The 23,731-nt window shown below is 42.3% G+C and overlaps 1 protein-coding gene across 7 annotated transcripts in view; it reads left to right on the forward strand.

The window, feature by feature from the left end:
• The window catches only part of ARHGAP18 (Rho GTPase activating protein 18), a 126,527-nt gene that overhangs the window by 80,183 nt on the left and 22,613 nt on the right, over positions 1-23,731 (forward strand). For all 7 annotated transcript variants that reach the window (XM_034765696.1, XM_034765694.1, XM_034765701.1 and 4 more), the window contains 5 exons: positions 1,317-1,392; positions 9,786-9,955; positions 12,447-12,612; positions 17,841-17,932; positions 22,487-22,564. In XM_034765696.1, the coding sequence (XP_034621587.1) occupies positions 1,317-1,392; positions 9,786-9,955; positions 12,447-12,612; positions 17,841-17,932; positions 22,487-22,564 (582 nt within the window). The remainder of the gene's footprint in view (positions 1-1,316; positions 1,393-9,785; positions 9,956-12,446; positions 12,613-17,840; positions 17,933-22,486; positions 22,565-23,731) is intronic.

Genomic DNA, 23,731 nt, shown 5'->3' on the forward strand with positions numbered 1-23,731 from the left:
TGCTCCGCCCCACCCCAGGGCCGTGGAACAGCAGTAGTTCTGGCGCTTTCTGCACCCACAGAGGTGGGACTAGGATTTGCCTTTCAGGACCTGGGATTTTAAAACAAAATGAGCCCGACTTGCTTTTTCATCAAAGTTTTGCAGTTCACTCTTACTCTCCCCAACTCTTGGACTGTACAGCACTTATCTAAAATACCAGGCAAGAGCCACTCAGCATCTAGTTAACATTCTGGGCTGTGCAGGGAGTTAATGAAACTTGAATATGGAAATAAGAAACTGTATGGACCATGAGTATAAAGATTTCCTGGCAAATTCTGAATACTGTATCCATAATAATCTTGGACATAAACAAGCAATGGAACTTCAGAAGTCTTGTTTGTTTACAAACTCAGGGCTGGATTGTAGTTGGCCCTGCAAGGCTTCACTATGGGAGCAAAAACGGCATTTGTCCTCCCTCCCTCTTGTCCCTTTGTGGAATGGACCAGCCATACTGTTGCTGGGAATGCAAACAGTATGCACAGCTAACATTGCTAGCCTCCCCCCATAAGGACTGGTATGACAGCAGGGCCAGAGCTGTCTTGGACCCATCAAATCACAGGAGGGAGTGCATGCTACATTCTGCACCAGGGTGACAGTGCTTCTGCTGCAGCTTGCACTTTGGGGCTGAGTCAATCAGAATTCCTCCTGGGAGCTCCCACTGAAATAATATAATAATACCTAATTTCTATACAGTGCTTTTCACCCGTACATCTCAAAGCACTTTACAAAGGAGGTCAGCGTCATATGCCTCTTTTACAGATAAAGAAACTGAGCCACCGTGAGGTTAAAGTGACTTGCTGAAGGTCACACAGCAGGCCAGTGGCAGAGCCAGGAATTGAACTCAGGTCTCCTGAGTCCCAGTTCTGTGCCTATATTATATATATATAATCTCCCCTCTACATCTCTGCGACTGCAGACTGTGGCTTTAATTCAAATTCTAGCTTTTCCCATTCATTTTGCATATTATGGTGGAGCAGTAGTGACATCAGAACTAAATTTGTGTCTAATTGTGTTTTTGGTTGAGGGACTTAATTTCTTGTGTCCCATGTCTGTGATTAAGAGCTCCTATCAAACACCCCAGTCCCATAACTGACAGTCCATGGGTGGACTGCTGCACCACCATGGAGTCCCATTGACTTCAGAGGAGCTCTCCTGGGTTGCAAGTCTATCCACACACAAGATCAGGGCCAAAGTAGTTACTTACATTCTGTCATTTGCTGTAATAAGCTATTGGTATTTGAGCTGAGAGATGGCTTGGTTTCTTTTTGCTTTTTTAGGTCTCTGGTGAGAGTGAGCCCTCATCTGTGACAGCAAGAGAGAATAAAAATGAAGCTCAAGATGAAGTGAAAGATGGTAATGCTGAGCAGCTTCTCTGCTCTTTTTTTCTGTTCTGTAGTGTCTTAGCTTCACGGCATACTGAAGAACAGGTCCACGTTTTTGGTAACATTTCAGAGAAAAAAAGCCACCGGATAAACTCTGTGAATGTAGCTGTGGCCCACATCTTTCCAAGTTTGTAACATTTTAAAATGTATTTATGGATGGTGTCCTTTGAAAAGTCTGGTAAATCTTGTGATGATTTTACAGCAGAACAATTTGATAAAGGTCCACTCTAATGGCTCATTCTTAGCTCTTCATTTTTATCCCTTTGGTTGTCTCTCTTTTTTTGCACTTTCAACACAAGAAACAAGAGCTGTGGATAAGCTCATCAGTAAAGAGGAGAGAGCAAAAGTAAAAGAACTAAGAAAAATGTAAGGATTTGCTATATATTTAGGGCTGAAAGTGAGAGAAAATATCAGTGTTTAATTAGTTGACTATATTCATGGAGAGAACAGAAAGTAGGGGGAGTTCTCTGCCTTTAGGGGTAGGTTCTGCCCTGCCCTGTCCAGTTGAACAACAGGGTGAGGTACAGAGAGAGGGCATAAAGACCAGCCCACACAGGGACAGGGCCTAATTGCAGCCCTTTGATGAAATCTTGGCCTCCCGAAAATCAATGGCAAAACTCCCACTGATTTCAGTGAATCCATATTTCACTCCTTGTGCTTGACAGTAGCTCTCCAGCCCCCTGTAGTAAGGGGTTGTGGCTGGATTGCATCAACTATGTCTCCTGGAGCTTTTGTTGCTATGCAGCTGCTCACCGCTTGCAGCAGTATCCTGGACCATAAAGGTACAATCAAGTCATAGTTTCAGCCACTGAAGTCCTGAATTTGGCCTAAATACTTCTATTATTTTTCTAGAGACTTACTCTTTCCTTTAAAAAAAACACAAGTGATTGGAGAGCATCTAGATCAGGGGTGGGGAAACTTTTTGGCCCAAGGGCCACATCTGGGTGGGGAAATTGCAGACACGGCCAGGGCAGGGTGTTGGGGTGCAGGAGGGAGTGTGGGGCATGGGAAGGGGTATGGTGTGCAGGAAGGGGCCCAGGGCAAAGGGTTGGGGCAGAGGAGGGTTGCAGGGTTTATGAGGAGGCTCAGAGAAGGGGGTTGGGATGGAGGAGGGGTGCGGAGTGCAGGAGCAGGCTCAGGGCAGGGGTGCAGAATGCAGGAGGGGGCTCAGGGCAGGGAGTTGGGGTGCAGGAGGGGTGTGGGCTGCAGTAGAGGGCTTAGGGCAGGGGGTTGGGGTGCAGGAGGGATTCGAGCTCCGGCCTGGTGCTGCTTACCTGGAGCTCCCTGCCTGCCTGCCCTGACCTCGCGCCGCTCCCGGAAGCGGCTGGCACCACGTCCCTGTGGCCCCTGGGGGAAGGGAGACAGAGGGCTCCTTGCGCTGCACTTGCCTGTGGGTACCTCTCCCAAAGCTCCCATTGGCTGCGGTTTCCTGTTCCCGGCCAATGGGAGCTGCGGGGGGCGGTGCCTGGAGGCAAGGGCAGCGCATGGAGCCCTCTGCCCCCCCGCCACCAGGGGCCACAGGGATGTGGTGCCGGCCACTTCTGGGAGCAGTGCAGGGCCCACGGCGCCACTGGGGTGGCAATCCTGCGGGCCGGATCCAAAGCCCTGTTGGGCCGGATGCGGCCTGTGGGCTGTAGTTTGCCCACCCCAATCTAGATATTATGCTTGACACTTTGTAGATACATAGACAGGAGACTGATTAACCACCTCCAAATTTTAGAATGTGTATCCAAAGTGTTCTGGAGAAATAGCTAACAGAGGGATAAATACAGGAAAGATGAATAACAAAACATAAACAATGTAGAGAGAGAGAGAGGTAGAAATGAGCCCCCCACAATTCTTGTGTTTCCAGAAGCATTATTAATCTTACCCTCTCCTGCTCTCAGCAAACCTTTTGCTGGTAAGAACTGTGAACAACTGGGAGAGCTGCCAAAATGCTGGGTCAGCACAAGGGAAGGAAGAGAAGCCTGGTGCTTGTGTCAATAAATACACTAAAATTTGGGGCTGGAAAATTACCAAGCAATTATTGCAGTGTTTTATCACATCTGGTGCTTTTTTCCAGTGGCCCCGATGAACCCTTTAGAAATGGGAAGTTCTGAAAGGCAAATTCCATATGTTAGCTCTCCCCAGCACAGATTGCGATGGGCCAGGCAAATGCAGCCTACTTACATCCTAATACACTTCTGCTTTTGCCAACATGCCAAAGTGGGCTCCGTTTGTGAGATTAGAACAAGAAGAAAATCAGTTCATTTTTGCAGGAAAGCCATCCAACTTGAGCTGCATTAAAAACTGCTGCACCTGTTTCAGGGCTGTGCCATGATCCCTTTCTTCAAGAATAATGAGCTAATTGGTGTTATGTAAACAGTGATTGGCTTTAAAGGCAATAAATAAACATTGTCTGGGGTTTCAAAGACACCAAATACCTATGAAATCTAAATCCAGAGGCATTATTGTAAAGTTAAAATGCTTTTACCAATTTTACCTGAAAAATGCACTAGTATCATTTGCTATAATAGATTTTTACTTTTTTTAGAAATTTAAATCATAGTGATGCCTCTGTTTTCTACGTTTCACATTTTAAAATTTGTTAATGGATGTGAATGGTTTGTCATATTCTGAAAGCCATGATTGCTCCTAGTTAGGTATCTGAAGTGTCCATTTCTCAAGAGCGTTTGACTGGAGTGCTAAATTGAGGATGGTGATAATATATAATACCTTGCTCTTTTTATCAGCAGATCTCAAAGTGTTTTACAGAGGTGTTCATAGGATCTCTAGCCCCATTTTATAGAAGGGAAAATGAGACACGATCACGAGCAGGCCAGTAGCAGATCTGGGACTAGAACTGAGGTCTCTTGAGTCCAATGCTCTGTCCACTAGGCCACACTGCCTACTACTGCTATTGATAATTATACTGAAAATTCCATGGAGCATGTGAACTCAGATTCCTTGAGCCTGTTCCCACTCCCTTTTTTCCGCTACCCTAACCTAAACTCTTCCTTGGTTGAACAGATGTCAGGAAATAACGTGAAAGGGTCCCCATTGTTCACATTTTTTGTTCTTTCCTGACTGGCCCAATCCAGGAGGGACAGTTCAATCTAGTCAATTAGTCCTAGTATGTTTAGTATCCATGGGGAGGTTCATTTATTTGGATTTCTTGAAACCTCTATCTCCATGGCTTTTGTGTGTATATCTACAAAACAAACAAAAATAAAATCCAAAGGACACTCATTGAGCTGCCAAATATCATTTACCAGGCTACTTGCTTTATGCCTAACAGAAATTACAATAATCTCACATATTTAACCATCCCCAACCCTCACTCCTTTATCAAAACCCTAACAAAAAATCACAGCATGCCCTGAAGGTAAATAGATGCAGTGCTCTTTAGATGATCATGTAAAGTAGGTCAGTTAAGAGTTAAGGATAGTGAGACATGTGCTACTTCCTCAGGAAAAGATATGCTAAGAAAAACACACACACAAAAAAAACCTGAGAACTCACCACTCAGAGTAGCAACAGCCAGAGACAAAATGACTAATGTGGGGCTGCAGCTGGTTGTCTCTTCCAGATTTAAAGGGCCAGTTTCCGGGGTAAGCATGCTGAGTAAGATTTTTTTAGAAGGGTAAACCCAAAGCATAATGATCAGGCAGTTAGAAAACAGATGTTGCTAAGGGACTTTCATCTAAGACCTGGAGGGACAAGGGCTTAGTTGAAAGACACTCTGAAATTTCCAGAATTGGGGCCAGATCCTCAGCTGGTGTAAATTGGCATAAACAGTCTCTGGGAATATGGCCTTGGAGTGTCTTGTGCCTGATCCAACACTCACTGACAGATGTCCATTGGCTTTAAAGGGAGTTAGACTGGGTCCTATGCAAGCTGGGCATGTCTTTTTCTTGTTTTCTGATTACGCAAATTCCCACATCCCTTGTGTACATCAGTTGACTCCTTTGCTTGACGTTTACCATCACTTAACCAAAAGAAACCTACAAGCGCTTTTCCCGTCACTGTCTCATCACCAGCTTCTGCTCTTCTTTATGGATGAATGTTAGGCTGAGAACCTCCTCCGAGTATGATTGCAGCGTTAGCACTTAGGGATAGATATGATACATGGATGTAACCTATATAGGTCAAAACCAACTCCAGTTGGAAACTAATATGCAGACAGCACAGACTGTGGACCAGTGGCATAGTGTGCTCCCTCTGGGCCCATTCATGGTCGCCTTGCAAGCCACTGTGTTGGCTGTGTTGACACAAAGGGGCTACAAAGCAGCCCCCCCAGGGTATATTCCCAGGTGAAGAATACCCCACCCCCACTCCACAGGTGCCCCTGGGGCAGGAGGTGTTTCAGGGCAGGCAAGAGGTGGAGCATGGATTGGGGTGGGAGGGGCATGCTCCTGTGTCACTCCTATTTCCTGGCTTCTTTAAAGCTCACAGAGACCATTAAAACTGGGGGGAAATTCACGGCAGGTTTGAGGGTGATACTGGCTTTGAGGACACCAAAATCATGGCGATACAAGGCACCTCCCTCAGGCTCTGCACCAGCCCTAGCCTCAGGGTAAGGGGGGATTCAGCCCTCTGTGACACATGTCCACTGTGAGACACTTAAGGCAAGCAGCATTTATAAACTCTTCCTGGCTGGCCCCAGGAATGTGGATGTCAGTCAGGAAAGAATGAGGCATGGTTGGGAGTGGGAGAGAATGGTTCTCCTTAAATGGAGAATGTCCCATGCATCTGTCCAGGAAGGAGCAAGGAGGCCCACAAAATGCCCTAGTGATTCCTAAAAGTCCCTAATCCCCCTTTCAGCACTGAGGTGGAAGAGGGGGAATGATGGAAATGTGAGAGATGTTTGTTTGCTAGTTTCAGCTTAATGCACACATTAGTACAACATTTGTTTCCCAAACTTTCCATAAATATAATCTACTGTATTGGAGCCTGTTCTGCTCCCATAGGAGACTGTGGCCAAACTCCCATTGTCTTCAATGGAAGCAGGATCAGGCTCCAAACATTCCGTGTAGTAGTTTTCCTATTCCAAATTGAGAGAAAAATCACCCAAAACAAGGTTTATTTCTGCCTCAGTTACATAAGTCATTGAAGTCAGTGGCAGTAGTACCCTTGTAACTGAAGGAAGAATTGAATCTCCTTAAAGGTAACTTAAAGGACAAAATGGAGCTGTGCCCTTATTTGCTTCTTTATAATGTATAAATAAGGCCTGAAACATTTTTTTCAAAAGTTTTTCTTCCTGCCTTTTTTTAAATGTTAGAAATAAATGACTGTGCTGCCCGAAAGACTCTCTATTGGGGGAGCTAGTGAAACAATGACAGTCTAAAACTGTCTGTTAGTTTGTGTGTATAAATTCAATGACCAATTAGCATTTTTGAGGAAGAACATGTTAATTAAAGATTAAACCACTCCACCCTTCCAATAAAAATGTGAGACCTGACAGTTACATAAGTCAAAGTATACAGTATACATCCTCTGGGACATCCATTATGTTCTCCAGGAAAGACCAGACTTAACCTTTCTGATGTTCCCATGATTTTTTTTTAAACACAAGCCTTCTTTATACATCACAGGGAAGCAAAATGACGATGCAGGCCCAGTTTTAAAACCACACCTTTTGCACGTCCCCTTTAATATCCAGTATTGACTTTTTTTTTTTGTATCACACTCACTTTTCTGTCATACGAAACTTTGACCACAACTGGCAAATTGACAGCACAACAAATCTACTTCCTCTTACAGCTGTTTCCTAGTTAATAAACACAAAGCAGTAGGATCAGGACTGCACAGACATCAAACCCCCAAATAAGAACTGCAGCATTTCCACAGGTCTTTGAAGCTTGTATATCATTACAAAGCCATCAGTACCCAAAAAACAAAAACAAAACAAATCCAAAACTTCCATCTGAACAGAGGGCTGAAACAGGAACTACTGCATTACTTTTTGTTAGCAACAGTTCTGTTCCAAGCTGATATGGGGCAAAAGATGCATGGATTAGACAAGCCACAATAATCACAACATCCTGATCAAAATAATAATAAAGGAATAAGAACCCTATTTCCCCCTTTACCATTTAAAAAATCAGTTTAAATGCATTAAACACTGGGACCAAATATATCTGTGGTGTAATCCAATTGAAGTCAGTAGACTTGATGCAGGGCTGAATTTGGCCCTAAAAGTGTTGCGATTCTAAGACATTTTATATTGCTTTTCTGAAATCAGCAGCTCCAATTTCATCTTCAGTTTGAGCCTTCACATCTGCTCAGTGAAGCCTTTGAGGTTCTAACACAGTTCAGGCTGAAGCTACTCTGAAAAGACAAACTGGTCATATAAGTATATTTTACAATTCTTTTATTCTACTTCTCGTAGCTTTACACTCAGTTGTGAGTAGAATAAAAGCATATTGCCCCCAATCAAAACTGTTCCTCTCTTTGGAGCTGCTTCAGTCTCTGCTGAATGGACCTTAAAGTCCTAACCGAGTACTAGACACTATGGCTTACTCTGAAACTGATGCTGCTGGTTTCACAACTTGAAGATCTTAAGGCCAGCCCTTCCGTGTGAAGAACTCCAAGGGTATGGCCCTGGCTGGGGCAGTTTGCATGGGATGGTCTCAACTCCAAGCACTCCACAAATAGTTTTACTTTAAATATAGACGTTTCAAACCAGTATGGGCCAATTTTTTTTAATAAAACAAAACATTTTATTTTGTGGCTTATTCTTTCCCACACCGTTTGGGTTTGCAGTGTTGGGAGACAGCAGCACTGCTTAAACCCTTCAGTGGGCCAGGGAGAGCAAAGAACCGCTGGAGTGCAGCAGCATTTCAGTTGCACTGTCTCCCTTACCCAGCCTATCCCCACCATAGCCCTTACACACATAGCCCTTAGGGTCAGTGAGAGTGAAGTGGTATAGGGAAGTTGCTCAGGATGAGGCTATTTCCTAGGGGCCATGGCTTTCCCCTTTTGGGGTAAGAAATTCAGACATCTGAGAATTGGCACCCCTAAGTTTCCCACAGTGGTGAAAACAAAGCATCTGTTGAGTGTTTCATTATACAACAGCTAGTCTGTACAAACACATGCTCTTATTATGGTTTCCCTCATCCTTCCGTCCCACTTCCCATTCCATTGTTTTTCATACTCACTTGCAGCATCTTGTCTTTAAGCAGATTGTGAGCTTTTGGGGGCAGGGACCAGAGGGTGACATCCTGGCCCCATTGAAGTCACTGAGAATTTTGCCTTTGATGTCAGTGGAGCCAGGGTGTCTCTTCCAGTGTGCTTGTACAGAACCTCACACAATGGGACCAAAATCCTGTTGGGGAGCTTTGCAGGGATACCAGGTTACAAATAACAACGATGGTGGTGGTGGTGAAGATGTCAGAATGTTCACCCAGTCAGAGCCCTTGACTGATTGGGTTCTCTTTGATACTTTGTGATAAGATAAAATTGTTTTGTGTGTTGACTGGAATTTTTCTTTTACAGAATAGAATATTTAAAATTATTTTTTCCCCCTGAAAACACTTTGTACCCTTCTCTTGTCTCCTGATACTAGTGACACATTGGTAATGAAAAACACCTGGTAATTACCTATAAAAGCAGGATGTTTCTAGGTTAAATGGTAAAAGAACTGCCTCTATTTAAAAAACAATACAAAAAAATTATTATTCTAAATCATTTGTTCAGTGCCCAGTTCCTTCTTGAGGGCAACAAGAAAAGAGAAGTGGTGCCACCATTACGTGCTCCCACTCTTCTCTGCTCACCTCGTCCTTACAGAAGCGTCTCTGTAGCGGCTTTGAGAGATTCAGGCTCTACATGATGGGAAGGGGATAAGAATGTTAGGACTCAGTCATGCTTTATTGGATTCCCACACCGACACCTGCACTCCCATCCCACACACCAGTTTCAGACCTGCAGGACAAAGAACTGGTGTTCAGGGTTGCCCCGCGAAGCTTGGCTGCTGAAGGACTTGTGCAGTTAATGGTCACAGGGCACCAGAGGAAGAGAGGAGAATGGGAAGCAGATCTGAGACAAGGAACTTCTGAGCAGAAGCTGCTTGGTTCTGGCAGATCCCAGGAATCTCTGGTTTATTTGGGATAGAATGCTTTGTCTTTTCCATGAGGGATAAGGAGTGGGTAAACTCTGCCCCTTGGCAGAATTATTCCATGGCAACTCCATGAGATGAAAATTCTCAGCTGACATAACTCCAGTCATTGGAGTTACACTAGCAGAGATTTTGCCCCAAGAGTTTCCACCCCCTGCACAGAATTAACCTGTCTGGAGTCCTAAATATTTACTTTCATGCAAACCAGAGGAGGAGAGAGGCAATATTTGAAAGTGCTGATGACTTTTTTTTTCCCGCTCTGTTTTCAGATCCGGAGTTCAACCTTGGTATCAGTGAAAAGACCACCCTGCCTGAGGATGTGCCAGTTTCTGAAACTGATATCAATTTAGAGATTTCATTTGCAGAGCAGGCAGCCAATCTCAAAGACAGCTCAATAGGCAAAATGTGCAAAGGCAAAGAGGACGATACGCTACTTCCTGTAGGTATTTCTCATTCATTGCTGTAGTCATTTCATAAACTTTATTTTAGCCTTTTTGACATTGTTTCTGTGATATTGGTTGGAACAGGAAGATTCAGAATGCTATAGCTTTATTTCTTTCGGGCCCCTAAAGGTCCTGCTCTCATTGGATTGGGTCCCTTCAGTGTGTGTTTTAGGAGAATAGTAATATGGTAGTAGATATGGAAATCTTATTCTTATGCCTACTATATGCCAGTACCTTTTCAACACTGTACCTTATCTTAAAGAAATTGAGGACTAGTAATGCTTAAAAATTAGGACTTTAGCCTGACATGGTCTGCTCAGTAATAGTTATTTTCATTGCAGTTCAGAAAACTCAAGTTATATTTATTGGGGCAGACCCTCAGCTAAGACATTAATGGAACTCTGACAATGTCCACCAGCTGAGGGTCTTCCCCATTTAGTGTTGGCCCTAGTTCCTTGCTCACTACACTGATAGGGGTGAGGTGCTTTGCATCACTTAATAGAGACCTCTTTTGTTGGTTAAAGAGCATTAATGGATTCCAGCAGAAATCTCATGTGGCCACTGAGGCAAAAGGATGAGAATGAAGAATGGGTTGATCTTTACACTTGTAATAGAGATGTACAGGTTGGGGGGTGGGTCCCTTTTCAACAGATACATTGATCATTTCTGGATTTCACATTTTCTATGCATAAGCATGCTGCTTATGGCATCTGCTAAGGTGCCCAGCGCATAACACATGAGCATGTATAGGAATGAGGCATTTTAACCCTTCAGAAAAGATTTAATTTTTGTTATAACAAAGAGTCAAGGAATCTTTCCAAAATGTGAGGATTCGTTTCTCCCTGGTTTCACATTTCCATCTCTCAACAGATGTGTCTTATTCTTAATAAGGCTAAATCAATACTAACAGCCTTAGAATTTCACAAACATTAGAAACATGCACTCACACACAAACTACAAATTAATAACCAGTTTGAAAAAAATAGCAATTTCTTTTGTCAAACACTGTGTGCAAACATGTCTGAGTAAACTCAATGTTTGGAATAATAATGTTTCAATTTTCTTCAAACACTCAATTTAGATAAGCACACAAACATTTCTGCCAGTAATAATTACTGAACGTTCCCTTAGTTTTAATACAATAAACCTGACACTAATGAAACACTGAGAAATGGTTTTGAAAAATGTTTGACTCACACTTCAGTAATGCAGAAAAAAATAGGAATGGAAACTCTGGCCTGGCTTATGAGAAGTCTTTGACTCAATTGTAGAAGAGTCACGCATTATTTACACATTCAAAGAACAGTTTACTGTAGTTTTACTTATTGACTGTCTACACACTGAAGTGGCTATGGCCTTTTCCATAACCTTAGGGATGAACAATCCTAAGGCAGCGAAACATTTCAGAAAAGGAGTGATCTGACAATTGATACGTGTGATCTGTACCGACCTTCCCTCCCTCACCCACACATATTCACATGGTCTTATATATTGATTTGAAACAAGAAGCGTATAAAGTGTGTTAATTAAACCCCAAGCAGGAAGCTGGTTACATCCACCAATCATAAATAAGGGCTGGCTCAGCAGCCACACAGAGTTTTCAACCCCAAATTCAGCAATACCTCAGAGCCAACAGAGGCTAGAGGACCATGAAGGTATCCAGGGTCCTTTCCAGCAGAAAGAATGACATGTCTGGCTTTTGAGTAATCCTCCTGCCGGGTTCTTGTGTTATACTTTAAAAGAGATGCATCCAGCCCTTATCTGCTAGAGTTAGACTTCCTGTATCACAGGAAGTAGAAGTAAAGTCAAATAAGCTCTTATGGGCAGGGCTTATCTTTTTGTTTTGTGTTTGTATAATGCCTAGCTCAATGGGCCCTGCTCCATTACTGGGGTCCAAGGTAGTATGGTAATACAAATAGGAAATAAAGAGGGAGGGAACAACAGTGAGCCTCCTATTACTAATTTTTTATGTGGCACCCAAGAATGAGTGAGGTGTAAACACACACATAAGAGGACAGGTTCCTGCCCCCGAAGAGTTTATCATCTGTGACCCTGATCCTACACTCAACTGCATCCAGGCAGACTTCTGCATCTACTCAAAGCCCCAGTGAAGTTGGAACCTAAATAGACAACAGAAAAAAGAGAGAAAGGAAAGAGATACCATCCAGAAGTGCATACTAATCAAATTATCTGCGCTAGACCGTGTTCTATCCATCACAGATTTGCTTTTTGCAATCAGATATGGTCATTGCAGTGTATAGGTTTTGCCAGGCAAGTTTGATTGTGCAACAAGCATGGGGAATTTACATGCTGCAGACAGCCTGCTTTTTAAACTATGTCACTCTCCTGTGGCACCCATCTGTAGCAACTTGTTTCATTACAAAAGTGGTGCCACAGCAGCAGAATGGCCTTTATACTTGTCACTTTTCTTTGTCCTTCAATGTGTTGAGATTGTTTATTTGCCATGATGGAAATCCTATGTTCTAGAATTTCAGGTTGCCAAAGGACAAAACCGGTACCACAAAGATTGGTGATCTGGCCCCTCAGGACATGAAGAAAGTCTATTCCTTAGCACTGATTGAGCTAACCGCACTGTATGACTTACTCGGGACAGAATTCAAGCAACAAAAAGCCATAAAAATCAAAATGAAAGGTGAGTAGTACAGTTATAAATTCTTTAGAAACAAATGGGTCTCTGTGGGGTTGTTTTTAAATGATTCCAAAAGAAGAGATGTACATTGGTAATACAGGCCCTGATTCAGCATGTAGCCAGAGAGCTCCAGACTCTATATTTAAACAGCCTCATGCACATAAACTGTTCCAGCTAAGGAACAGCTAACTTTAGGATGAGGCCAGGCATTCTAGGCCAGGCACTGGGCAGATGTCTTAGACTCATAGACTCATAGACTTTAAGGTCAGAAGGGACCATTATGATCATCTGGTCTGACCCCCTGCATGCTGCAGGCCACAAAACCGTCCCTACCGTTCCCTTGACTCTGCTGATGAAGTCCCCAAATCCTGTGTTTTAGTGACTTCAATTGGCAGAGAACCCTCCTGCTAGCGATCCCTGCCCCATGCTGCGGAGGAAGGCGAAAAAACTCCAGGGCCTCAGCCAATCTACCCTGGAGGAAAATTCCTTCCCGACCCCAAATATGGCGATCAGTAATACCCCGAGCATGTAGGCAAGAGTCACCAGCCTGACCCTTGTTAGCCATTATACTATTTACCTTCCATTACTCTGTATTCCTCAGCTAATATGTTTTACCATTAAACCATTCCCTCCATAAACTTATCTAACTTAATCTTAAAACCAGACAGGTCCCTCGCCCCCACCGTTTCCCTCGGAAGGCTGTTCCAATATTTCACCCCTTTGACGGTCAGAAACCTTTGTCTAATTTCAAGCCTAAACTTCCCCACGGCCAGTTTATATCCATTCGTTCTCGTGTCCTATCCCTTAGGGAGCAAGGGATAGGAATCCTCTGGATAATACTACAGTATGATGGAAGTGTTGCTTCAGAGCCTTTCAGAGATTCATAGTTTCAGAGCTTCCAAGGTGAGATGGGACAATTAGATCACATAGACTGACTTCCTGTATCACACAGGCCATAGACTATCATTGTAATTCCTTCTGTTGTGAGCCCAATAACTTGTGTTTGGCTTAATGAAAGCACTTCTCCAGCCCTATAGCGAGAATCTGCTCCATAGTACCTAAAGCAGCCCCTTTTCATGAAGATGGGAGGATTTGCTTAGGAGTAGATATCTCCTCATCACCTTTATCCTGTTCTATTGCATTGTGCTGAGCTCTGTATACGGCACACAATGTGCCACCTTATATGGTCCCTCCACATTCAGCCTGCACCTCTTGCCCAGTGCAATAATTTATCATCTTTCTCCTGTAGTAACTTATATTGATGTGTCCTAACACATCCTGCATTTCTCAGATCACAACCTTTTTTTGGCATTTGCAGATTTCCTGTGCATTTCTGTGTTATGTGTTGGCATGGCATCATACACACTAAAGGGCAGGGGAGGGGGTCTGTTGAGGCAGTTTTTGTAGCAAGTCACTGTGGCATCAAGCCACTGGAGCCTATGTATGATCCTGACTCCTTTTCAAAAACTAGAAATATGTGGAAACCTATTTCAAGCTGCAAGAGGTTTTCTGTGTTTTGGTAGTTGTCTGCTTTTCTGACCTTCTGTTAACTGTTTTACAAGAGCTCGAAATGTACTACCAGTTAATCACAAACCCACTTTGGCCAAAACCCTGTTGTCAAGGTTCAGTGGATGTGACAGTGAAATAGCTCCCTTTAAATAATTGAAAGCAACAGAGAGTGTTGAGAGACATACAGCAGGATACAATTGATTCCTCTGAATACACTCTTCACTTTACAGTAGCAGAAAATAACTTTTTAAATGCAAAAGCGTACACACAACCATCTTTGTGACCTTGATTCCTAAATGAATTTCCACCCTGCAGAAGTTCCTGTGCTACAACCATTAGAAAATGGTGTGCAAGCAAAATAGTTTTTTCTCTTGATTTTTTTTTATTGTGTATTTGAATAGGCCTTCTTACCAAACCTATGTAGTTTTAATGTAACATTATCTCTGTCATGTTTTTTAAATGACTGCCAGCGGGGAAAACAAGTAAATAGTCTAAAATTGTTTGTCCTGCACCCAACCCAAAAAGATGAACTTGATTTAGGGGCCCTACAACAGTGTGGGAAAGAGGCAGCAGAGTGTCATCCTGCCTCTCAAGAAATGGAGTGGCTTGACAGCTGCTATTCCCACCTCAAGGGTGCAGGACCCTCTGTGGGGATGTCTATACTACATGTGGGAGCAAGCCCCCCAGCCAGGCCCACAGACTCATGCTAAGGGGGCTTGCACCAATTTCCAAAAAATAGCTGTGTAGATGTTGCTTTGATGTTGTGACTCAAAGCCTGAGCCCGAGCTCCAGCCCCAGCCTGAGTTGCAATATGAAAGCAAAGTCTACATAGCTATTTTTAGCATGCTAGCACAAGGACCTAGGCTGGGAGGATTGCTCCCAGATTCAGTGTAGACATACCCTGTAGCGTCTCTCTCCCCTCTCACCTGCAATGTAATTTGGTCAGAGCATCCATGCGATAGTGGGAGGATGCAGGAAGTCCATGCAGATTTTTCACACCTCTGTTTGCAGCAGACCTGTGGTCTGCAGCATCTCCATCTCCCCACCTCATGCAGCATGGTTTGGCCATTGGATTCATGCGGTAGTGGGTCCACTAGCCATTTCCCTTTGTGTTTGGGTGGCTGGAGATGCTGGAGAGTACACCGCTCTGTTGCAAAAAGGGGTGTGTGAAACCTTTGCACGGGCTTCCTGTAGCCTGCACCTCCTCACCACAGCAGACCCACATGGGTTCTGCTATCTAGTAGCTCAGTGAGCATGCACAGGAAGGATTTTGTGTGTGTGTGTGTGTGTGTGTGTGTGTGTGTGTGTGTAGGTAGGTAGTTGTGAGTGCACATATTTTACAGATAATGGCCCGTTTTCAATATACTTGTTAAATAAGGCACATTCTAAAGAAACTCCTTATGGTGACTCATTTGACACTTACGTTGATATAAGAGGTGATATCATGGTTCTATATTCACACCTAAACCCACTTAAGACCACCTTCACTAAACAAGGATACTGCACCAGAGAAGTAGATCACATCATAGAACGGGCCACCCAAGTGACTGGGAGAACCTGCTTCAATACAGAAAAAAACCTCACTGATCGCACACCGCTGGATGTCACCTATCATCCCAGATGAGAACCCATATGGGGTGTCATCAAACAGTTACAACCCATATTTGATGGGGACCACATCCTGAAAGAAATTTTTCTGAACCCCCTCTTCTTGCCTTCAAACAACCCCCGAGCCTTGCCCAGCTCATTATCAGAAGCAAGCTCCCCACAGACCAGGCCACACCACCTCAAAGTGACACCAGAGACTGTCAGAACAACAGATACAAAACCTGCAGACATATCTCCACTGCTATGATGATCAATACCCCCCACAACACACTTTTCAAGATCTATGTGATTATAGTGCATCTCGAAAAACGCATGTTTTTATATGAAGATTAAAGCCAAGTCTTGTTCCATACTTTTTGTAAGCCCTGGTTAAAAATGGCCATTATCTCATCACATCTAATTTTACATTGCTATATGGGCCTATATGTTTACGGTAGGACTGCTCTGCCTTAGATAAATACTAATCAGAAGTGAATGGTTTCTGAGAGAGGTACACTGGAAAAATATTGAATCTTAAAGATTTGTGTGTTGGAACTACTACACATAAGAATGGCCTTACTGGGTCAGACCAAAGTATCCTAGCCCAGTATCCTGTCTTCCGACAGTGGCCAATGCCAGGTGCTTCAGAGGGAATGAACAGAACAGGTAATCATCAAGTGATCCATCCCCTGTTGTCCACTCCCAGCTTCTGGCAAACAGAGCCTATCACAACCCATGGTGTACCTCATCCAGGGTATCAAATGCCCCAACAACAACTATGAGGGTAAAACCAGATAATCACTACCCTCTTGAATGAACTTACACAGAAAAATGATTAAAAAAAAAAGACACCCTATCACCCGTGGGCGAACACTGTTCCCCAAACAGTCACTCCATAACTGACTTATTAGTCCTGGTTCTCAAAGTAAACCTGCACAACACCTTCAAAAAGATGTGCCTGGAAACTTAAATTCTTAACTTTGCAAGACACTTAAAAACCACGGACTTAACAGAGACACTGGTTTTATGGCTTATTACAACAATTTGTAACACACCCTACTATTTTCTAGCTCTTAAGTGCCTGCTTCATTTTAAGTGGTCTTCTACCGCATGTGTGAATCCTTTATGCTTAACCATCTTTCTCACCTTGTATTTAGGCTGGGAAATGTTGATTATCTTCTTCCAACCTGAGGAAGACCTCTACAAAGCTTAAATGCTTGTTCCTTCCACCAACAGAAGTTGGTCCAATAAAAGATATTACTTCACTTACCTTGTATCACTGTTCTATACACAGTTCCAGAAAAATGACCTTTGTAGGCATTAACCTTATCCCAGCAGAGTAGTTACAAGACACAAGTCTTTAAGGTTCAATAATTTGTACCTCTCTCTCAGAAACTATTCACTTCTGATTAGTATTTATCTAAGGCAGAACACTCTTACCATAAACATATAGGAGCATAAAGTAAAGTTAGATAAGATGAGATAATGGCCATTTTTTAACCAGGGCTTACAATGAGCATGGAACAAGACTTGGCTTTAATTTTCATATTAAAATATTCCTTTTTTGAGATGCACTATCAACCTATTTACACTAGAGGATGCAAAAAAGCACAATGAATGCTGACTAGCTCTTCTTTCAAAACACAGAGGGAGAGGACTGTTTAGAGTAAAAGTGGATTACAGTATAATTACATCTATTTCATTTTAGCAGCCACATTCTTGGGAAGCTTACTAAAGCCATTTGCATCTAAACTTGTATTGAGTAATAAAGATCTGCATTTCTCGGTCATCAACACAACAGTTTTCCACAAATCAGAATCATGCAGATGGTTCATTTATGCATTTTCCTTCACTGTACTGCAGAGTGTGTGGATGGCAATTTGAAGGTAAAACAGAGGACTCCTCATTTATGGGTGAAAGAGGAGATGAACAAGTGCTTTGCTTTTAGCCAAGTGCTTTGTTTAATCATGCTCTGAATGACTTGATTGATGAAGACATTCAGATATGCTGAAGAGAAGATCAATGGCTCTGAATGTATTGAATGGGCTTATCTCTTTGAAAATGTGTTTTGTGCCACTTATCTCATGTATTGGAGCAGATGTGGATAGTGTCTCTATTTTCTTTTCTTTGTGTAGACTCTGGTCTTTTTGGTGTCCCACTGTCAGTTTTGCTGGAACAGGATCAGAAGAAAGTACCAGGCACCAGGATACCACTGATCTTTCACAAAGTGAGTAGGCATGAACAAGTCAGTTTGTTACAAACCTTCTGGATTCTAGAGGTGATAGCATTTGTCCTGCATTCATATGCTCACTATAATCAAATTTTCACAGTGATATACCATCTCTGTACTGTGAACCTCAAATGTAGCATTCATCTCCATTAGAAGAGACTGTAGCTTTTATTAAGGGCTGTGCTTTGTACTATTAATGCACCAAGTTGGATACATGGCCTTTGTACAGTTCTCTACTCCACTAACTTACTTTAGTTGAGTTAGTGGAGTAGAGAATACAGCTCAGCAAGTAATTGTAAGTTGTTTACATTAGAAGTATTGTGAATTGCCAATGGCATGCTCCAGTGCTAGAGTAGAGTAATTAATTAGGACATCTAGTGAATTATTATTAGAAAAATACATTACTAAGGTGTATTAAGTCAGCCATGATTTGGTCAGGGTTTATTAGTAAGCCCATGAAACCAGATGTCCAACATCTAACACCATTCCAGGCCAAATTCTGTTTAGCAGGAGTTGTAGAAATGTATTCCTAGGAGAATAGGCCATTATTTTTCAAGACAAATAATTGAAGTTCTGGAGAGGCCTTTTAGAGGTTTTTGAGAGCTTTTTTGTTATTTTTTTCCACCAAATCAAAAGGAGACTTATAGTAATTTCCTATCCCTCTCTAGGTACTACTGCTATATCATTCGTGCCAGAAATTACATCTTAGGGACTATTAAAAAAAAAAGCAAAAACAAAACAAAACACACTTCTGAAGAACAATTTTTTTACCTTTTCTGTGGACAAGATTGTACTAAATGGACAGTAATAAAAAAAGGGAAAAAAAAGTCCCCGCATCCTCCAAATAGGTCTTCACCCTACTCCACTGCAAAGGATATATGCTGGTCACTGCGCTATACCATCAATTTATTCAGTATAGTTTTCCAGGAAGAAAGTTTTACATAAACATTTCTAGCAAATACACTTAATTTATTTGCTGTGTGATCTCATCTTGATGGTAATCCTTTTTCGTTTAAATGAGGAAATATGTGAATGGATTTCCCATCTCTTCCTTCTCATTTCTGCAGCACATCCACTACTGGACTTGGGGATTCATAACAAATTAAGAGAGAATATTTTCAGGAATTTTAAAATATTGGCTGCACATCACTGAAACAAACCAATTCAACAGGAAGATTTTTTTAAAATAAGCATCAATTTTGTAAAAAAACCCAACCTCCACCCCCCTAAAAAACAAAACACCAACTCTATCATTTTTACTTCCAGTTTTGTGAATTTTATAAATATTGGATGATATCATAACATCATTTTTTATGCAGAACGTCCTATAGATTTGATTTCAGTAGGGAGTCCTAATTAAAAACTAATGGCATGATATGGCCTGCTGTGTTCCAGACTTTGAAAAGCTAATTCCTATATTGGAACTTTCAAACTAGTTAAAAATTTTAAGAAGCATGGAGCCTGACTCACCTAGATCTCCCTAAGGATGTGGTGGATTCTCCCTCACTTGCAGTCATTAAGTCAAGACTGGACGTCTTTCTAAAAGATCTGCTGTAGCTCAACCAGAAGTTATAGACTTAATTAGAAATTACTGGGCAAGGTTCTATGGCCTGTGTTCAGCAGGGAGTCATACCAGCTGAACATAACAGTCCCTTCTGACCTTCAAAACTAAGAATCTGTATATGGAATTCCCTATTTATACCAGTGGGAAGACCTGCAGACAGACTATGGTACTGATTATCTGGTCTGCTAAGGCCACCTTGCACCACTGAGCAGTGCAAAGCACCCTTAAAACAGCTGGACATAGACAGTTAGAATTCCTCCCATTCAGGGAAACTCAGTTGGGGGACAGCTGGTGGTGTGCCAGCTGCTACCTCTCACCTCTGGTGTAGAGGTGTTCAAGAATGGGTGTAGGTGGGAGGGACCATGGAGAGCAGAGTTCCACTAAAATTTGATCCATCACTGACATAAGGCCCAGTGGCAAAAGTTAGAATAGTCCTGCTGCTGGTCTAACTTCTGCCAGGATCAGGAGGCCAAGGATTAAGCTGTTCCCCACAGCCATTGTCCACTATGTTCAAGCTCAGTTTGGATGTGGGAATCAGGATCTATGAGTATTAATAAGTGAAGTCTTTAACCAGGAAAATATATTCTGAACAAATCCACTTTTATGATGTATTCCAACTTTGGTGGCTTTTTTTACATTCTCATGATCTGTATCAATCACATAAATTCATTGAATAGTAAATCATCCCCTTTTATTTGTGCAATTAAAAATGCTGCTGTACAGCATAGTTTATAGTTCAAACCTTAGTTGACACAGAAACATGTATATTACAAGTGTTGCCCAAGATAAACACTGCATCAAGTGTTAATCTAGGACAGTGTTTCCCAAACTTGGGACGCCGCTTGTGTAGGAAAAGCCCCTGGCAGGCCGGGCCAGTTTGTTTACCTGCCGCTTCTGCAGGTCCGGCCGATCGCTGCTCCAGGCCAATGGGAGCTGCTGGAAGTGGCAGCCAGTACGTCCCTCGACCTGCGCCGCTTCCAGCAGCTCCCATTGGCCCGGCGCAGCGAACCGCGGCCAGTGGGAGCCGCGATTGGCCAGCCCNCAGTCAGAGGGGATTAATGCAGGATTCCATTCAGGGGAGGTGACAGGTAGGAGTCAGAAGCCTTTAAGTGGGCGCCCCCCAGAGACGGTAGAGGGGGAGCTACAGGAACAGTGATCCTGAAATTGTGACAATGTATTGGGTTGGATAAAGGATATAGATGATTGTGCTCACGAAGGGATAAATCTAATTATCACCCAAAGAAGTCTGTAAATATCAAATGGTTACACCACCTATTATTTCCTAGATCAGTGTTTCCCAAACTTGGGACGCTGCTTGTGTAGGAAAAGCCCCTGGCAGGCCGGGCCAGTTTGTTTACCTGCCGCTTCTGCAGGTCCGGCCGATCGCGGTGCCAACTGGCTGCGGTTCGCTGTTCCAGGCCAATGGTAGCGATCGGCCGGACCTGCGGACGCGGCACATAAACAAACCGGCCCGGCCCGCCAGGGGCTTTTCCTACACAAGCAGCGTCCCAAGTTTGGGAAACACTGATCTAGGAAATAATAGGTGGTGTAACCATTTGATATTTACAGACTTCTTTGGGTGATAATTAGATTTATCCCTTCGTGAGCACAATCATCTATATCCTTTATCCAACCCAATACATTGTCACAATTTCAGGATCACTGTTCCTGTAGCTCCCCCTCTACCGTCTCTGGGGGGCGCCCACTTAAAGGCTTCTGACTCCTACCTGTCACCTCCCCTGAATGGAATCCTGCATTAATCCCCTCTGACTGCAGATATAAGGCTGCACAGCTCCCTGACCTATATTGTGATACCCCAGCAAGCCAGACTGCCTAACAGGCCAGCACCTCCACTTTGTTTTCTCTCCAAAAGCTATGCCCAGTGTATTGCCCGTAGTTACAAGTTATTGCACAGCTCCTTCTAAGCAACCACATTTATTCTTATAGTAAAAATGTTACAGAGAAAACATTAAAACAATAAAAAGAACCTACACACATGCTGGAAAGCTTAACAGAGGTCACCCCAACTCCAACCTTCAACACCCACAACTAGGTTTTCTCCATGGTTACAAGTTCATCCATCTTACATCCAGTACCAGAACAGAGGCTGGGCAGATGAACCATTTCTTTATACAGCTCAGGCCTTTGGTCTTCTCCTTCAGAAGAATCGGCAGACAGTGACCCTCTTCTCAGGCATAGCTTCAACAGGCTGGGTTTTTGCATAATAGAGTTGGGGAATTTGCATTAACCTCTCCTTATGGAAATCCACTTCACATTTATTGTCCAAAAAGTCCATACTTGTCTGACACATTTTCAGTATAGTCTTCTGAACTCTCAGGTCTCACATCTAGCACATCTACCCCCAGAAAGGTTACATATAATCCCAGCCCACAATAATACATAAACTTAATACAACAAGGTCTTCCAAGAATCTTGCAGGAAATTGCCATATCAGTCACATACATGTAATATAGTATAAATCTTTTACAGTGATTGTTCTAATTTATCTCAGACATGCACAGGATTAGCAATTCATTTGAGTCTTTTATGAGACCATCAGTATTAGCAAACCTGAAGCCTTTTCAGTGATTGTAAGCTCTTAGATCTTCCTTGGTAAAGTGGTAAATGACAGTGTATTTGAAAGTTAATATAGTGTCTTTTGTACTACAGTAAATAGTTTTTATTAGTGCAGATTTTTAGTGTGATGAGCAATTGGTGGTTTATTTTTGAAATCTGAATAATATCCTATCTCTGTAGAAAGTGTTGACTTTACATTTTCCTTTAAAAAAAAAACCTCTTAATAGTGTACATGAAAAATAAAGGAACAGTATCAGGTGTTCCTTGTAGGACACATATAATTGTATCAATGATAATCCACTTTGCAATCATTTGTATTCAAAAACAGATTTCACTGTTCCATATTTATCTCCCAGTAGCATTTTAATTAGCACCTTGGCTTCATGCAGCTTGGTTCTGTTTATTGACAGCTGATTTCTCAGATAGAAGAGGCAAGATTGGATACAGAAGGACTTCTTCGAATACCAGGAGTAGCAGCAAGAGTAAAGGTAAAATATTGCATGGACTCAAAACCCTGAAAGCCTATACTCATTTGCTGTTTTTACTTTTGTCTTGTTAACAGTCTTTTGTAATGGCAAGATTGGCAATGAAATCTTAATAAAACTACATAAAACAGATTTGATTTAGACTAGCCAAGGAGATGGTGTTTTGATCCAAATTACGTTTGGGGAAGAGGTCAGGAGGTCAGGTTTGAGGCTGAATCAAGGCTAAGATTCAGATTCTGCTGTGCCAAAATCTCATGAGTTGTTCTCACAAGATTTCCAAACTTTGTCTGCACCTGAACCAGGTGAGCCCCCTGAGCCAGATGACTAGTGGGCTGCTATGTAGGCTGTATGCCACTGGAGGATAATATTCCCTGGCTTAATTAGGTCATTTTAAGGGCCAGATTCAACTTGTAGAATAGCACTGAGCAGCCAAATTGCATAGAGAATCTCTTCCATTATTTCTACAAACAGCATTATACACTGCTCAGGTCACTATTCACAGTCTCTTCACTTTAAAGAGTGACTGCCAACTACACACAAACCATAACTCAGTATTTGCTTTAATGCAGAAAACAAAATACATGGTGTGATTTACATCAAGATACGGCCTGTTATAAGAATGGTCTAAAGAGACCTTAAATTCTAAACAGAAAGAATATTTAAATGGATTCAGCTGCCTCAAGATATCTGCCAGCCTCTGTCATGTAGAACTTTGTCCAACAGCTGCTTCATTAGAAACAACTGAAGGAAAAGAATATTATGGAAACTGTTTTTGTTGATTTACCAGTAACTAAGATGCTTCATGACTTTGCTTAGTGCTTCATTTCCACTTTCCAACAGTTTCACATTTTTGGGGTGATTTTGTTTGTTTTTTTTGTTTTGTTTAATGGGGGGAGTGTTTCCAGATAAGAGATCATTCACTAAATAACTGCAAAAATAATGAGGATCAAACATTTGGAAGAATTTCTCCTTTGAATGAACCTATTTCTTTTGTAAAACATTGAGCATTATCCATGTTTTACACAAACAGTAGAGAATTTAACAGAAAATAATACTCTGTGGTTTCTTTGAAATTTTATTGTCCTCTAGAAATCAATAGAGAATTATAGAATAGTTTTAGAATTCTATAGGCTGGTACAGAAAATCTCCAGTAAGGAAATAAGGGTATAG

This window comes from Trachemys scripta, chromosome 3 (genome assembly GCF_013100865.1).
Source record: "Trachemys scripta elegans isolate TJP31775 chromosome 3, CAS_Tse_1.0, whole genome shotgun sequence".
Taxonomy (NCBI): Eukaryota; Metazoa; Chordata; order Testudines; family Emydidae; genus Trachemys; species Trachemys scripta.